The sequence below is a fragment of the Alosa alosa genome, chromosome 1, assembly GCF_017589495.1.
Source record: "Alosa alosa isolate M-15738 ecotype Scorff River chromosome 1, AALO_Geno_1.1, whole genome shotgun sequence".
Lineage (NCBI taxonomy): Eukaryota > Metazoa > Chordata > Actinopteri > Clupeiformes > Clupeidae > Alosa > Alosa alosa.
Genome location: NC_063189.1, coordinates 40,447,789 through 40,463,051, shown reverse-complemented (window position 1 = coordinate 40,463,051; position 15,263 = coordinate 40,447,789). Strand labels below are relative to the sequence as shown.

At 43.5% G+C, this 15,263-nt stretch overlaps 1 protein-coding gene across 3 annotated transcripts; it reads left to right on the top strand.

Moving 5' to 3' along the window:
- Window positions 1-208: 208 nt before the first annotated feature.
- Window positions 209-14,322, top strand: atcayb (ATCAY kinesin light chain interacting caytaxin b). 3 transcript variants are annotated; one of them, XM_048261670.1, is made up of 13 exons: window positions 209-1,012; window positions 3,823-3,929; window positions 6,909-6,958; window positions 7,372-7,608; window positions 8,468-8,638; window positions 8,956-9,058; window positions 9,406-9,537; window positions 9,797-9,883; window positions 10,237-10,335; window positions 10,876-10,911; window positions 11,388-11,435; window positions 11,678-11,724; window positions 13,225-14,322. In XM_048261670.1, the coding sequence occupies exons 2-12, from the start codon at window positions 3,853-3,855 to the stop codon at window positions 11,709-11,711; spliced, it is 1,074 nt and encodes a 357-aa protein (XP_048117627.1). In that variant the 5' UTR covers window positions 209-1,012; window positions 3,823-3,852; the 3' UTR covers window positions 11,712-11,724; window positions 13,225-14,322. The 3 variants fall into 3 exon arrangements, with proteins under 3 accessions (XP_048117627.1, XP_048117618.1, XP_048117634.1); XM_048261661.1 differs by having other exon boundaries at window positions 7,345-7,608; XM_048261677.1 differs by lacking the exon at window positions 209-1,012 and having other exon boundaries at window positions 3,821-3,929; window positions 7,355-7,608.
- Window positions 14,323-15,263: the final 941 nt, after the last annotated feature.

The window sequence follows — 15,263 nt, the reverse complement described above, 5'->3', positions numbered from 1 at the left end:
CCCGTAAACAACCTCAGCCAATGAGGTGTAGGCATATTGAATGGTCAGGCCAATCAGAGGGCTTGCTGGGCTGATCACTGGGTCCCTCTGTGTGCTGCCACTGCCTAGAGCGTCAGGCAGCTGTGTGTGTGTGTGTGTGTGTGGGGGTCTGATGGGAACTGAATGAAGGAGGAGCCTGTGAGGCTGGAAGAGAGAGAGACAGAGAGAAAGTGTGCACACGAGAGAGAGAATCACAGGGAGATGCTGTTGCCAGGGAACAGGGAAAATGATGAATCGCCTGATGCTAACAGTTTATGTGTGAGCAAAACAGATAGACTGACAGACAGAGTGATGGACCAACAGACAAGCACAAACATATTGGCTTATGTTAGCTGAAGAAGAAAACAGAAAAATTATAATGTTAACCTTGTGAGCGACAAATAGTCAGAGAGAGAGGGAGAGAACCAACGAGAGAGTGAAGGAGAGAGGAGAGGGTGGGAAGCAGAGACGTACCTCAGGTGGGGATTGCATAATAGCAGCAGAGCGCAGTGTAGCGTTCAGCACACCACCCAGCCTCTGTGGGATTACTGCCTCCTCCATCACCACAGCAGCTGAGAGGATCGACACACACACACACACAAACACGACGCAACGGACACCCCTCATCCTCCCCACCCACGTCCCCTACTTTAGAGATGGAGGACTGCAGGCTGACCGGCGAGCCGTCTAGGAAACATCAGAGCGGGCAGTGTGTCGCCATGGCCACAGGCTGAGGATTGGCATCTGTGGTGGAGAGAAAGCTGAACTAGGCGTACGGACCTGAGCAGACCAGCTCCCGTTCAAACGCCCCCCCACCTCCAGCCACCACCACTACCACTACCCCCTCCTCCAGCCAGCCAGCCACCACTTCCTGCCAGGGGCTGCCTGCTTTTATCTCAGCGCGGGTGGGCAGAGAGGCACCAGGGGCTCCCCCCGCTACCAGCTGCTCCGGCGACGCAGAGGGAGATACGGAGATACGGAGCCTGAAGCTGAGGTGAGTGATCTCAATGTAAACAAGCTGCTGGATGCTATGTACTGTTATGTATGGGCCAGGCAGGAGAAGATGACACCAACTCAACATTTCGAAAGAGAGAGAGAGAGAGCGAGAAAGAGAGAGATGAAGATGAAGAGAGAAGCGAGAGAATACACAGAGAGGAAAGTGGAGGCAAAAATGAATGCCTTCACCCTCTTCTCTGGTCCGAGAGTTAATCCCACTAATTGGGTGAGCTGACGTAATGTTTTTGTTTCTCTGTCAGTAAATTGAGTGAAAAGGGGGGCTGGTGCAGACGGTGGGCTGATTAAGATGGGGACGCAGTGGGAGCATACTAGCACACGTGAGGAGCCCTGCGTGCCCTCTCTGAGCAGCTCCTCATTTCACGCCACATTTGGTGCCTCTAATCACGGTTAAATAGCACAGGCAGTTGTCCGATTCTGTTCATCACGAGATATGGATCTGTCATTTTCTAATGACCACTGGCTTCCATCTTTCTCTGTATCCCTGGTTACAATATAGTTTTACCAGGCTTACCAGTGAGCGCACACATCTTTGCTCGGTCCTGCACTTGAGGAATGTGGTTGTTGTTTTCTTGATTCCTGTCCACCTGTGAGCCACGCTGTACATAAAGGACGTCCCTTTTGTATTTCCACTATGAAATGGTGATTTTTAAGAGCAGTGTTAAATTTTATCTGATGTATACAGTGTGTGTTAGTGTGTGGTATGTAGGGTTGTCAGAAATGTGTGCATGCGCCATGCATGTATTTATTATGCATGTGTATTTCTGTGTCTGTGTGTATGCATGCGTGTGTGCGTGTCTGTATGTATTTTTGTGTATGAGAGAGACAGCATGTATGTGTGTGTCTGTGTGTTTAATTGTGTACGTGCATATGTTTACATATGGGAGGGAAAGCCATCTGCATGTTGGTGAGCATGTGCGGCTGAACTGCATACTGCTGGGCTGCGTGAGCCTCAGACTCAGCTGAGCATCTGCCCTGAAGAGCGCTAACATCTGCAGAGGCAAAAGCAGCTCCACGAATCTCCTGATGCCATGCTAACATATACACATAGGAGTCATGCCTTATGGGTGGTGATGTGACTTATCTTTGCATTATCTAGGATATTCTAGAAACTTGCATAACAGAATGACCATAAAATACACTATGAAATGTATTCAAATACCTTAAACCTTAAACTACATAAATTATCCCTAAAAACAGTTTAATTTGTTAAACAGGCCATTCATTTTACCTTAAATGCCATTTTAGGTGTGACCCCTTAATCTACGTGTTAAGTCAGGGGTTCCCTTTATGTGTTGTGATTAAGGGGGTTATTAAGGACAATTTAAGTATCTTAATTATATTTTAAGGTGTTAATTCAGGGATACCTTAATTAAGGAGGGAAATTAAGGGGAAATCAAAAAAGTAAGGGGTAAATTCAGTAGGCTTCTCTCCTTAATCAACCTTAAACTATGCACATTTCTACTTAAAAACTACTTAATTATTGAATAAGGGGTCAATTTCCATTGCCATTTCATCAGGTGCTATTACTGTACTGCTTAAAGAATGTTGTCATGCAGTCATCTTTGTATGTGGTATTCAGTGCAACCTCAAATGTCACCAGCGCAATAAGTAGAACTGTCTCTACTGTATTTTTAAATGAATGGTGGTGTTGTTTTTGTTTGTTGCTGTTGTTGTTGTTAATGTTAGATACTATTTTTGGCAGTGACTGTTTGATGTCAGTGCAGCACAGGGCACGTTATTGTTTGCTCGTCCACCACGTGCTGGTCAGCGTGCGCCTCGGGGCTGCGCTTTTACTCAGCGTGTGTTGCTCTTCCACATGGCCACGCTCACGCATCAATCTCATGCATCAGAACCGGCCCAGTGGCCACTGAGCAGCGGAGATTGATCCATTGTCTGACTGCAGCACAAATCAGGCCCCGGTCTCTCTGGAGCTGAGTGCTCACCGCTCTGCCCCAAATGCATTAAGCTTCGCTTCTGTGTGGAACAGGAGAATAGGACTGTAGCTGCCAGAGATACCAGAGCAAATGAGGTGGTGGTGTAACATCTGGAATGAGTTGCTGGTTGAGTTGATCTGTGCAGCACTCTGATCAACTTATGTTGTTTAAAATAGGCCTATCATCACCTTTCTAAAACAATGGCATAAGTCATTTTTCTTTCAGGTTTTTCAGAAAACACAAAAAACTTGAATTTAGTCACGATACAGTACATACATTCCGTGGAAATGCATGGATTCCGCTTGCTTCCAGTAGCAGCAACTGGAATCCATGCATTACCACTGAATTATTTTTGGAATCTGGTCCCTTATCATACCTGTTAATTCGTACTCATCGCTCGACTTATCGTGACTAAATTCAAGATGGCGGCGAACGGTAAACTTCATGAAGGTACTGTATAAATCGTCTTGTAAATAAACTACCAGTGCTTTTTCAAATTTCTCAATGTCTCGTTTTAAATGTCAAGGCCCTTGGAAGTATGAAGTATGGAGCTACTTTAAGCCTCGTAACTGGTGTAAAACAGTATTTTATTTGCATGGCTAGGCCGATGCCCGAGGCACCCCCATCGAAAAACTGTTGGTAGCATCGGCTAACTAGCGCCAGATTTCTGAGTGCAGGGGACAAGCCAAGATGAGCTATGAGACATACGTTCACATTCGGTATCATTTTTCAACACACTTTAGGTCAATATCACACCGGAATTCTCCTTTAATGGAAAATACTTTACAAAATAAGCTAAATAAAATCACAGCAATGTGAATCAGCTCTCTCTCTCTCCCTCTCCCTCTGTCAGTGACCCCAGCCCTGACCTCCTGTGGAGGGTATGGGTACAGCAGAGGCCACCTTACGCATGGAGAACATGGAGGTCAAGGATGAGTGGCAGGACGAGGACTTCCCCCGGTAGGCCAACCAGTCAACCCACTGTGCGTGTGTGTGTGTGTGTGTGTGTGCGTCCGAGTGTGTGTGCATGAGAGGGGACATAAGGGTGGAAACTTTTACCACACTCTTATGCTCACTCTTGTGTGTTTAGGTCATAATATGTCTACTGTGGAAATAGGCTGATCGTGCTCACCCATATTTGGTTGATACTTTGCAGATACAGTAGTATTCTTGCATGGAGGTAAAATGAGTTCAGAAGTTCTGACCCAATGTATTAATTAATTATGATTAACTTTAATTCATTAATTATTAGCTCCATATTGTTAATAATAAAACTTGTTGGAGGTGTGCACAAACTCTACACTCAGCCATTGTGTCATATAGATAAATACCAAACCACCAATAACAGACATACTATATGTTTATGACTGGTTGTAGTAGCCGAGGTAGCACGTGAGGTGCTCTCTGTTTCAGTATTACTCAGCACCTGCTAGTAAGAATGCATTTTACAACACCTCCGAGGAAGTTGTAAATCATGATAGAGAGGGCTGCCCACCTACAGAATAGACTGAGACTTTTGTCTAAAACCAGGAAAGGGTGATAAAATTGAGGCGTGGAGGAGATAAAAGGACTGTGTGGGAGGCAAAGCTAACTCTAGAACGCTCAAAGTCCTCAAAGCTTGTTTTGAAGAAAAGAAAAAAAAATATTCAACAGCAAACACAGACAGAGTTGCAATTCTTGGAATCCCTTTCAGTAGGTGAGTTCACACAGGAACAGAACAGACCCCACCACCATTAACAGCATCAATGTTAACAGGTACTTACCAAACTGTGTGTCAACCAAAATACATACAATTACCCTATCATGTCTAAATGCAGTTGTATCCTTGAGGGTTAGTATAAGAGATTATGAGCCTTTTCTCTTAATGTTTGAAGGGGTGAAGAATGATTTTGGATTGCATATGGCTGGAAAGTGCCTGTAACCTGAATTAAAAAATAGCCTGTGTGTTCAGTTGATGTTTGTTCAGTGCACTGAGGGATGCTGCCAGTCATTCAGAACTGAGGGAGGCCAAATAACACAAAACTGATTATTATAGCCAAAGGGAATTAGCAGAGAACCTCAATCCAATGTCCTCTATGCCATTTGTAATCAAACATAGGCGTAGAGCCAAGAAATGCCTGGGACTCAATATCAGGGAATGACGCCAGTGTTAGTTCTCTGTTCATACCACACAAGATGAGAGCTTGCCTCTGGTTTTCATCTCGGGCTGAGGCACATTTCAGAGGAAGACAGTGAGGAAGCAAACAAAAGAAAGAAAGAAAAAAAAAGAAAGCAAGAGAAAGAGGGAGAAGGGAGGAGGATAGGATGGGGCCGGAGGATTAGAAAATTAGCACTTTTCAGTGAGCGCTGAATTGCAGCATATCCAGGGGGAATGTGATAAGCCACTCATTAGAAGATCACTCTCCCACGTCTGGCCTGATGCTCAGCGTGTGGCCCTGCTGCCTCACACAAGCAGACAGCATGTAGGTCAAGATTAAACAGCTACACAGTTGATCATGGTTCACACACACACACACACACACATACACACACGCACACACACATATGCACACGCACACACACACACATACACGCACATGCACAAGCACACGCACACACACAAGCACAAACGCACACACACTCATACTCACACTCACATAAACCTGAGGTTTACACAACACACACACACACACTCAACACTCACCTGAGGGAGCTGAATGCTCCAACAACAGTCATTTAGGAGGAGAAAACTGTTCATAACCAAAACGATGTTCTGAAGTTCTTTACTGTAATCCTCCTCATATCCTGCTGTACAGTTGTTACCAAATCCTTTCCTCTCTTATTTCCCAGTGACAGAGCCTAGTTTATGTGAATGTGTCTGTGTGTGTGTGTGTGTGTGTGTGTGTAGATGTGATGTGTGTGTTTGGGAAGAGGGCTGATATTTAGAATGTCAGTGCGCTTCCTGTCCCTCTCCTCTCTCTGCACACATGCTGACAGGCTTGGCTGTGAGACGAGCCCCAGGGCGGATGCATAATTACTGTTGTCCTCCACATACAGTACTCTCGCCAAGCTATTGTTCCTTCAGAGGCAAAAAAGCAAAAACCAGATTCAAATGTTTCAAATGCTCTACTCTTTATATCTTTTACATCTGAGTAAAAATGATGCTCTCTCTCTCTCCCCTGTTTCTAATCACATGATGGTGTCTCCCTCTATGTGGGACGTTTGCTTCATGGCTGTTGACATTGAGCTTGCTCTTTGGGACCTGGTGGCCATTCCCTGTTCCAGAATAACAGGCTGGCTTGAATCTATGTTAACGGCAGGTCAATTTACTGTAAAACGTAACTCTCACCAAAATGCAACCTAGGGTCTTTTTGTGAATGTTCCTGATTCAAACGTTTAAAAGCATAATTACGTTGAAAGCGCCACTTTTAAGATTGATCGTATTGTCATTTTTGGGTCAATGGCCTTTTGAATGGGAGTGCTAGGGACACTACTATTTTGATGCATGACATATATTTTATTTTTAATATACTAAGAAGAACACAACATGAAACTTTGAGGGATCACCAGGGTCTCTACACATACACATGAACTCGAGCATTGAGAACATTGTTTGTGTACACAGAGTTTACTAAAAATAAAGGTTTTAAACAACTCACTTGTTTTTTCCGCTCAAAAACCTTTATTTTTAGTAAACTCTGTGTACACAAACAATGTTCTCAATGCTCGAGTTCATCAACTTCAAAGGTAAACAGTAAAATGTTAACCTCACAAGTTAGAGTTTCCTTGACCCCTATGCAGTGGTCACCAAGCCGCTTGTTCCTACAGTCTCTCTCCCCTCCAGCTGTGTTGTGTAAAGACCCTGTCCTTTGCTGTGGTCACAGCGATCGTGGTCATGTCTCGTCCCTCTGTGTGCTGGTAACAGTGTTGTGTCTCTCCTCTGTATGTCCTTCCCAACAGGCCTCTGCCTGAGGATGGAGAATCATGTGGCCTGACAGACAACACAACCTGTGAGTAGACAAGCATGAGCCACCATGACTCACACTGAAAACTGTAATCAAATGCATGTCCAAATATAGACACAGACTAGGAGTGTAAACATTGGTAGTCTCTGGTTTAGTTTTTTTTCCTGGCAATCCACCAACAACAGCGAGTGTGAAATTATCCTCTGGCATTTTTTTCAATTAATGCAGATTAACAGTTTCAAAACATTTACTTTTGCAAAACAACAGGAGTAGATCATTCCAAGTATCCAGGTATAAATAGGGACATTTAAAAGGCATGTAGTGTCGCTACGTCACAAAAATCCCCAGAATTACAGAATAATGTGACTATTGGCATCATTGAAAAATGCAATAATGTAGATAAATCTTGTGTGTTTTATTCTGTGCTGGAGACCATGATAGTCATCGTGCTTTTGCAGCTCCCGCTGGCCCTCTACATGTTGGAGAGGACATGGTGTCCTCGTCTCGTAGGAAACGGCGGACTCTGATCGCCCCGGAGATGAACCTGTCTCTGGACCAGAGTGAAGGTTCTATCTTGTCTGATGACTTCCTGGAGACACCTGACGACCTGGACATCAACGTGGATGACATTGACACCCCAGATGAGACAGACTCTTTGGAGTTTATCACCAACAGCAACGAGCTGGAATGGGAAGGTTAGCTCAAGGTCAATTAGGGATCATTGGAGTTATTGCGACATATTTCAGTCTCCAGTTGGCAGGGAAGTTAGGTAACCTTTTTAAATCAATAACAATTACCACATAAACAGGATTGTATATGAAAATCAACACTACTGTACTCTTTCAGGGTGTTTTAGATTAATTAAGCTTAATTAGTATAAGCTTAAAGACCCTGTGAACCAAAATCTGAGATTTGTTTTGAAACACCTTAGGTATAGGTTTGTTTCAAGACTGTAAACTGTCTGGTACTGAATTGTGGAGTTAGACCATTAAACAGGACATAATCATTTTGTAACTTGCACTAAGTAGTAGGTTAGCTCTCATGTAGCAAAAATCAAAGTTTGCCGTCTTAAGGTATCAAAGGTAACAAAACCCATTCAAAGTCAGCTTACAGAACTGTGTAGGGCAAAACGTCTACATTTCAGACGTCTTCATCACTGCAAGAGTTGTGTGATGTGAAGACCAGGTGTGATTCAAAATTCCAAATCCCCATATTATTTTCTTTTTGGAAGAATCACAAGTACCTGAATCTGATCTGATCGGGAGTGGTTAATGACAACCTTTTCTGTGATGTGAACTCAAAACACATTAATTCTTGGTTTACAGGGACTTTAAGAACCTATCAAATCTGTGATATTCAATTAATAACTTTAAGATGCATGTATAAAAGCTGCAATAACAAATTCAATTTAAATAAAATTATAGCAAATTTCATGCAAGAATGCAGCCAGATTTCTTCAGTGGGGGCGGGGGGGGCACAGGAGATGATTTATACAGGAAAGAACTCAAAATTAAGATGAAACTGACATGAGCCTTGCTAACTCCCCTCTGACAGATGACACCCCCGTGGCCTCGGCGAAGGGTCCCCCGGGCAACACCGCGGGGCAGGGCAGAGAGGAGGCCGAGGCGGCCAGCCGTCTGTGGAGGACGGTGATCATCGGGGAGCAGGAGCAGCGTATTGACATGCAGGCCATCAGGCCGTATCTGCGCGTCGTCACCCATGGAGGTCTGCATAAGGGAGGGGGAGAAGGCTGTGCTGATGCAGACACATTTTTTGTTTTTGAAGGATTAACTTTTGAAGGATTAACCTTTGATCGGTGCTTCTACACCTCATAAACAAATGTGTGTCTGTGTGTGTCATGTGTGTATGTGTGTGTGCGTGTGTGTGTGTGTGTGTATGTGTGTGTGTGTGTGTGTGTGTGTGTGTGTGTGTGTGTGTGTGTGTGTGTGTGTGTGTGTGTGTGTGTGTGTGTGTGTGCGCGCGCGCGCGCGCGTGTGCACGTTTGTGAGTGTGTGCCTCTTCTCCTGTCTTCTCTCACTCAGGTTACTATGGCGAAGGCCTGAATGCTATCATCGTGTTTGCAGCTTGCCAGCTCCCCGATAGCAGCTGTACGGATTATCACTACATTATGGAGAACCTCTTCCTGTAAGGGCACTCTCCCTCTCAAAACCAGCTCTATGGCTGTTTCCCAAATGGCATACTGCTCATATAATGATCTTGACAGAAAAGTTATAAGTAATATTCAGTAAGTAGTAAATCAGTATGGCATTTCAGAAACAGTCTATGGTATTCTTCACCTTCCTAAGCCACCCAGAAAGAACACATAGTAATAAATGTGCACCTCACATCTACTGCAGGTCACTCTAGATTATAGTGTCAGGTCAATAAATGCTAATATGCATATATGACATATATGATATAGTATACACACTCAGTTTGTATTGTTATTTGCATGGGTTTGATACTTTGTGTGGTGTGAACTTTAAACACAGGTACGTTATCAGCAGCCTGGAGATGTTGGTGGCAGAGGACTACATGATTATTTACCTGAACGGAGCCACTCCTCGGAGGAAGATGCCTGGCATCAACTGGCTGAAGAGGTGTTACCAGATGATTGACAGGAGGTACAATAGAGGATGACTCTGGCACTACTGTTCATGATGTAGAAACATCACTGATGTCTATGATAAATCTACTATCAGAAGAAAACATTAAGAATCTTCATATTTCAATTCAAATTGATCAAGCATAGCACAAAATCACACAATGTACAGCAATACAGACTGGCAGAAGGATAAGGTTATTTGGTGCAGTGAGTTTATGCTTGTCTTGAGTGCTGCACTCCAAGGGCCTCTGCATTTGTTCCTTTCGTGCTGCTCTCAGGTTGCGGAAGAATCTGAAGTGTCTGATTATCGCTCACCCTTCCTGGTTCATCCGGACTGTTCTAGCCGTCTCAAGGCCTTTCATCAGGTCTGCTTACGTATTTATCGTCTTTCCTCTTTCCTTGAAGGTGAAAACCCCAAATGTTTGTGTCTGTTTGAAAATAGCCTAGATAAAGGATAGGCCTATTTATTCATGTTCTTGCAGCGACATATATGCAGTGTTTGAATTGCAGATTGTTCATCTCAGTTTCATTTAAATGAATGGATCACTTTAACCCTAGTTTTTCCAAGATAATCCTCCTGTCTGATACAGACCTAGCCAATTACTCATGTACTGTAGGCCTATAAGTAAAATAGCTTGGTATTCTCACGTTGTCTGTATCTCTCTTGTGAGTCACAGCCGACAGCTCATTTGTCATTATCATCATCACCTCTCTGCAGCGTGAAGTTCATGGAAAAGATCCGTTACGTGCAGAGCCTGGAGGAACTCGGGCAGATGGTGCCCATGGACCTCGTGCAAATCCCGGAGTGTGTGCTGCAGTGAGTATATTCAACCAGCAGGGGGCACTGAGTAGACAAACAAATGAGCACAGGGCATCTGCAAGCGATCAAGTAGTGGGTTGCAAACGCACAGCATGCCAGGTCTGTGTTCCAGATTGGCGGTGGGACTCAGTCGGGTACTTTAATCCACAATTAATCATTTTAATGACGCACGAGAGTACCTTTGAAGCATGTCTCTAGGGCTCTAAAATATTGTATTTCCATTCATCTGTCTGATATGTCCTTGATTGAAACATGCCAAAGGAGGTTTAAAGCTGTGTGTGTGTGTTTGTGTGTGTGTGTGTGTGTGTGTGTGTGTGTGTGTGTGTGTGTGTGTGTGTGTGTGGAGGAGTGTGTTTTCGGGTGAAGGGGGTTGCCCTCCATTGACTTAAAGGGGAAATTGAGATAGAAAAGAGAGAGGTGAGGATTGTATGACATGAACACGGGGTTGAGCGTCAGGCAAGCCATGGTCACACGATAAGGTCAGACGCTGCGACATCTGGCTTAACGTTTTTTTTTTTTTTTTTTAACTGCTTTCAGGTACGACGAGGAGAGAATGAAGGTTCAGAGGGAAAGGTAAATAAAACATTAGTTCATCCTTTGGTATTACACAAGTATGATTTTTTTAAATAGTCTGCAAGTCCATGCAAGCAACATTCAGACAAGTTTCATTCTTGTCAGGGATGTCTTTACAGTAGCCAACACCCCTAACAGAGCCGGCCTGGTCTGGGCATAAGTCCATGGCCAGATCAGGATCATTCCCCCTGGATATTATACTGTATCTGGATAAATATTCTATTCTGCTGTTTGGACATGCATTGCTAATATTCAACAGTGTGGTTTTGGGATGGGCACAGGCATGCTTCCCAATCATTTACATCATTCACATGCAGTGCCATAGACTTTTTGTAAGTAATGTGAATGAATCAATTCGGAGAGGAAACACAAACACCACATTTTATGAAATATTATATAGTTATACAACACAGTGAAGAGCACATCTTTATTCACTCATTGGTTTGTTTGTTTCTCATTTTCTCTCAACGCTGCAGTCTAGAGCGGGAACAGCAGCAGCCAGAGGCATCTGCCACTAAAGAGAGGTGAGCATGTGGACTGTGTGTCTGTGACACACACACACACACACACACACACACACACACACCTCATGCGTAAAGTCTATGCTGTGCATGTTTGGTGGTGGGATGAATAAAGTATCTATCTATCTATCTATCTATCTATCTATCTATCTATCTATCTATCTATCTATCCACATTCATGTACATATACTGTCATGGTAACTGTGACCAAGTGCTGTTTGTTTATACCCTCTATTTCCCGGCAGTCCACTGTCGATGGCAGAGGAGGCAGCGCCGTGAGATGTCAGAGAAGGTGAGTGAAGAGGCGTAGAGGTGGTGAGACTGGCAGCACCGCCCTGGTGCTGCAGTAACTGTAGATGCCCAATCGACAGTTTAACGGCCTCCCCGGAACAGTCCACCATATGAGGAATGTTCCTGCCAGAAAAAAGCCAGGGGTGGGCAACTCACCTCCCTCCTGACCTGAAACTTTTCTCTCTCTCTCTCTCTCTCTCTCTTTCTATCTCTCTCTCTCTCTCTCTCTCTCTTTCTCTCTCTACTGTTACATAAACCCACATCTGCTGGGCTCTTTAACACAGAGTGGCTGCACCCCACAACCTCTATGCCCACCACCACCACTGATCAATGCTATTTTTATGGGACTGTGCTGCAATACAAACCTTTCAGACATACAGACAGCTCTACTCTCCTTTCCTCTGCTTGCCTCTCTCTCACACACACACACACACACACACCAGGGATGGGGAGATTTATTTTAGAATGCCATGCACTGCAGTCACACACTGTTCTGTCCAGAGCACTGGGTCGTGCATCACGGGGATGTCACTTAGCCCTTGTGCCCATGGGCCTTATGTAACATGTCCAATGTAGCCCTGCAGAGACCGGGTCCATTCTTTGATCTCAAATTTACGGCAAAGAGGGTTAAAATGTCAAGTATTTCTCAGGTGGTGTTCACAAGTGCTTTGGAATAATCTCTCACATTGTAGGTTTAAGTATTAGTATAGTAGTCCACTCCATTAACTATCAGTAGCATGTATCTGCTACTGAAAGTGGATCTTTAGATTATGAAATAGTTTAACATTAGTGCTTGGATTCAGTGCCTTAATATATGATGACAGAAACATTTCCACCACAGACAAAATGGATGATGGTCTGTACGTCAGACCCTTCAGTCTCATTCTTTGAAAGCTTTACCGTCAGTCCCACCCAGAAGTAAAGTTGAGCAACACTGCCTACACGTTCGACCTCATCCCTGACACACATCTCACAAATTAAACAGCAAGCCATCTTTCCACAACTGGCAGGAATGCCTTATTATTGATTGATTTGAAAATGCAATAAGTACATATACTTCAATCAAGCAAAGATAATATGAAATATTGATCCAAGACCCAAGAGTATACATTACTGAATACTCGTGGTTAGACCTTCCAGTTAACTAGTGCAATTTTCCACTTCTTTCTCTGATTACATTCAGCTAGAGTCATGGTAATAGTGGAGGTCCATGTACCAGACATACTAGCCTACAGAAATAGTTCTGTGTGTGAGAAGGCTGGGAGCTCTGGCATATACAAGCTTCTTGATTGGATCATTAATCACTATGTGGAGAGAAGGATCATCTTTCTTTGCACGTGAAGTCTGCTATTAGTTTCAGTTGCAACACAAACTGATTCACATCATATTAATAACACATCTGAATGCTATTCCTTGGTGCTGATGTAGAGAAGCATTGCAATACTGCTTTTGTGTCAGTTTCTGTCAGTTTTGTAATTTTTTGTTCCTTTCTTAAAATAAGGGTCCTTGAAGATGCACCTGCTTCTTAACCAGCAGTCCTGCATGAGTTCAATGGAATGGAGAAATGGACAGCACACTGAAAAGGAAACGTGACTGACTGTCAACTGTATCGTCATTCTTGTCTTCACTGCCAAAAGACCCATGTGGTCTAGTCAGCCTATACTGAACCAGCTCTTTCCTACAGACACCCTTTGGCACACATCTTGTCGAACACCGACCTACAATGAATTTTCCATTGTAAAAAAAACATTCCATTTTCCATACCGCACGGTCTTCAGGTGCAGGTCAATCTTCTGTGGAGGAAAGTACTTTTCGAAGCGTCCAACTTCTCCTCTTTTCAATGTCTTCATCTTTTCTGTGGAGGCTCAGTGAATGTTGACCGCACACACACATCAGAGCACAACGAAGGCCCACTGCCACCATGGACTGATTCGCAACCTTCCAGACCATAGAACTTGGTCTTGTTCCAAACTGCGTAGGATACTCCAGAGCTCAGCTCCTTTTTGTGCATCTGTTTTAAATCTTGCCTGATTACGTTTTCAACTGGTTTAGTCAAGTCCTTTCTATGAGGCAGCTGAGGGGGGGGGGGTTAAGTCTCTGTAACATAACATGTGCAGTACTATACATGTCTGTAATGTAAGCTTTGTGGTGAAAACTAACTCTGTCCATTGCCATGCTGCTGCATGTCTCTGAGATCAGTGATTTCCTGGACACTGCAGATCGCCGTGTCCAGAGCACCTCATTAGTAGAAAGTGACCAGAAGCATCAAGGGACTATTATTACAAATCAAAACAGACTCATTGTGGTAACAGGGTTGTTTCTCAATGTCTGTAATTAATGATGCAGTTCATTTAAAAGTGATCTTAACTTGTTTGGTGGTCGAATTAGTGACAGTACGTGTCCTGGCCTGGAGAGTGAATGAGGTGGTTATGTTCTGTAAAATGCGGTATTGTATGTAAACTGTAAGACTTTTGCCATGTGAAAATGAATTTCTTAATCTTGTACATTGACAAATGCTTCAACTACCTGAGGAGGCCTTTGAAAACGATTCAATGAAAATAAGAGACATAAAACTGAGGTTATCTGGTGTATTACCCTACTGGTGTCCCTCTGTCTGGTTCTGTGAGGATCATCCATGTTATCAGTACAAACTATTGTTTGAATGCCATTTTAAAGATAAACTGATGCTCCGGCCAGAAAATCCTCTAATTGGTATTAATGCACATTGACTTACTGACTTACTGATATAGCCTACATTTACACTCACGGACACATACACATAGACTCAAACACACACATACACACTCTCTCTCGCTCTCTTTCTACACACACACTCTCTTTCTCTCTCTCTCACACACACACCCTCTCTCTCTCACACACACACACACACACACATGGTGTGGTAACTTCAGTGTTTTAAAGACTGAATCACTCACGATAATCGTAGTTATCATTTATTTCATTACGAACGTGACAGGGCGTCCAAACAGCAGGTTATTACTTTTTCTATCTAGTATTTCATCAACTCAATATACCTAATGACCCTGAAGGTCAACTGAACCTCTTGTGGTGTGGAGTGGTACTGCAGGTAGTGCAACATAAATATCAGGATACCACACATGGTGTTACTCACTCTCGCTCTGTCTTCCTTTATCTAGAGTACAGTATCACAGGGTATTTGGGGTCAACAAAAAGCAATCCAAACCAAACAAGATACAAATCAGTGTTTAATACCCTCTCATAAGATATCCTAAATGACAGTTTATACACCTGAGGCTGGCATTTTGTTTGTGGTTTCTTTTCCTGTTACCAAGTTATTACTTGATACTCACGAGACCCACCCCAACACAAATACACGTGCACACACACCAATACAAACAGAAACCACTAACCTCTGCCCTCCTTTCTGTCTGCAGATGTATCTGTGTGATTTTTCTTGCCCCAAAGTAAAGGTATCAGATGTTTTGGTACGCATACTGTTAATACTGCCCTTGATTTGGAAGGTATTTGAAAAGTTGGTAATTATTACAGATTTTCTCA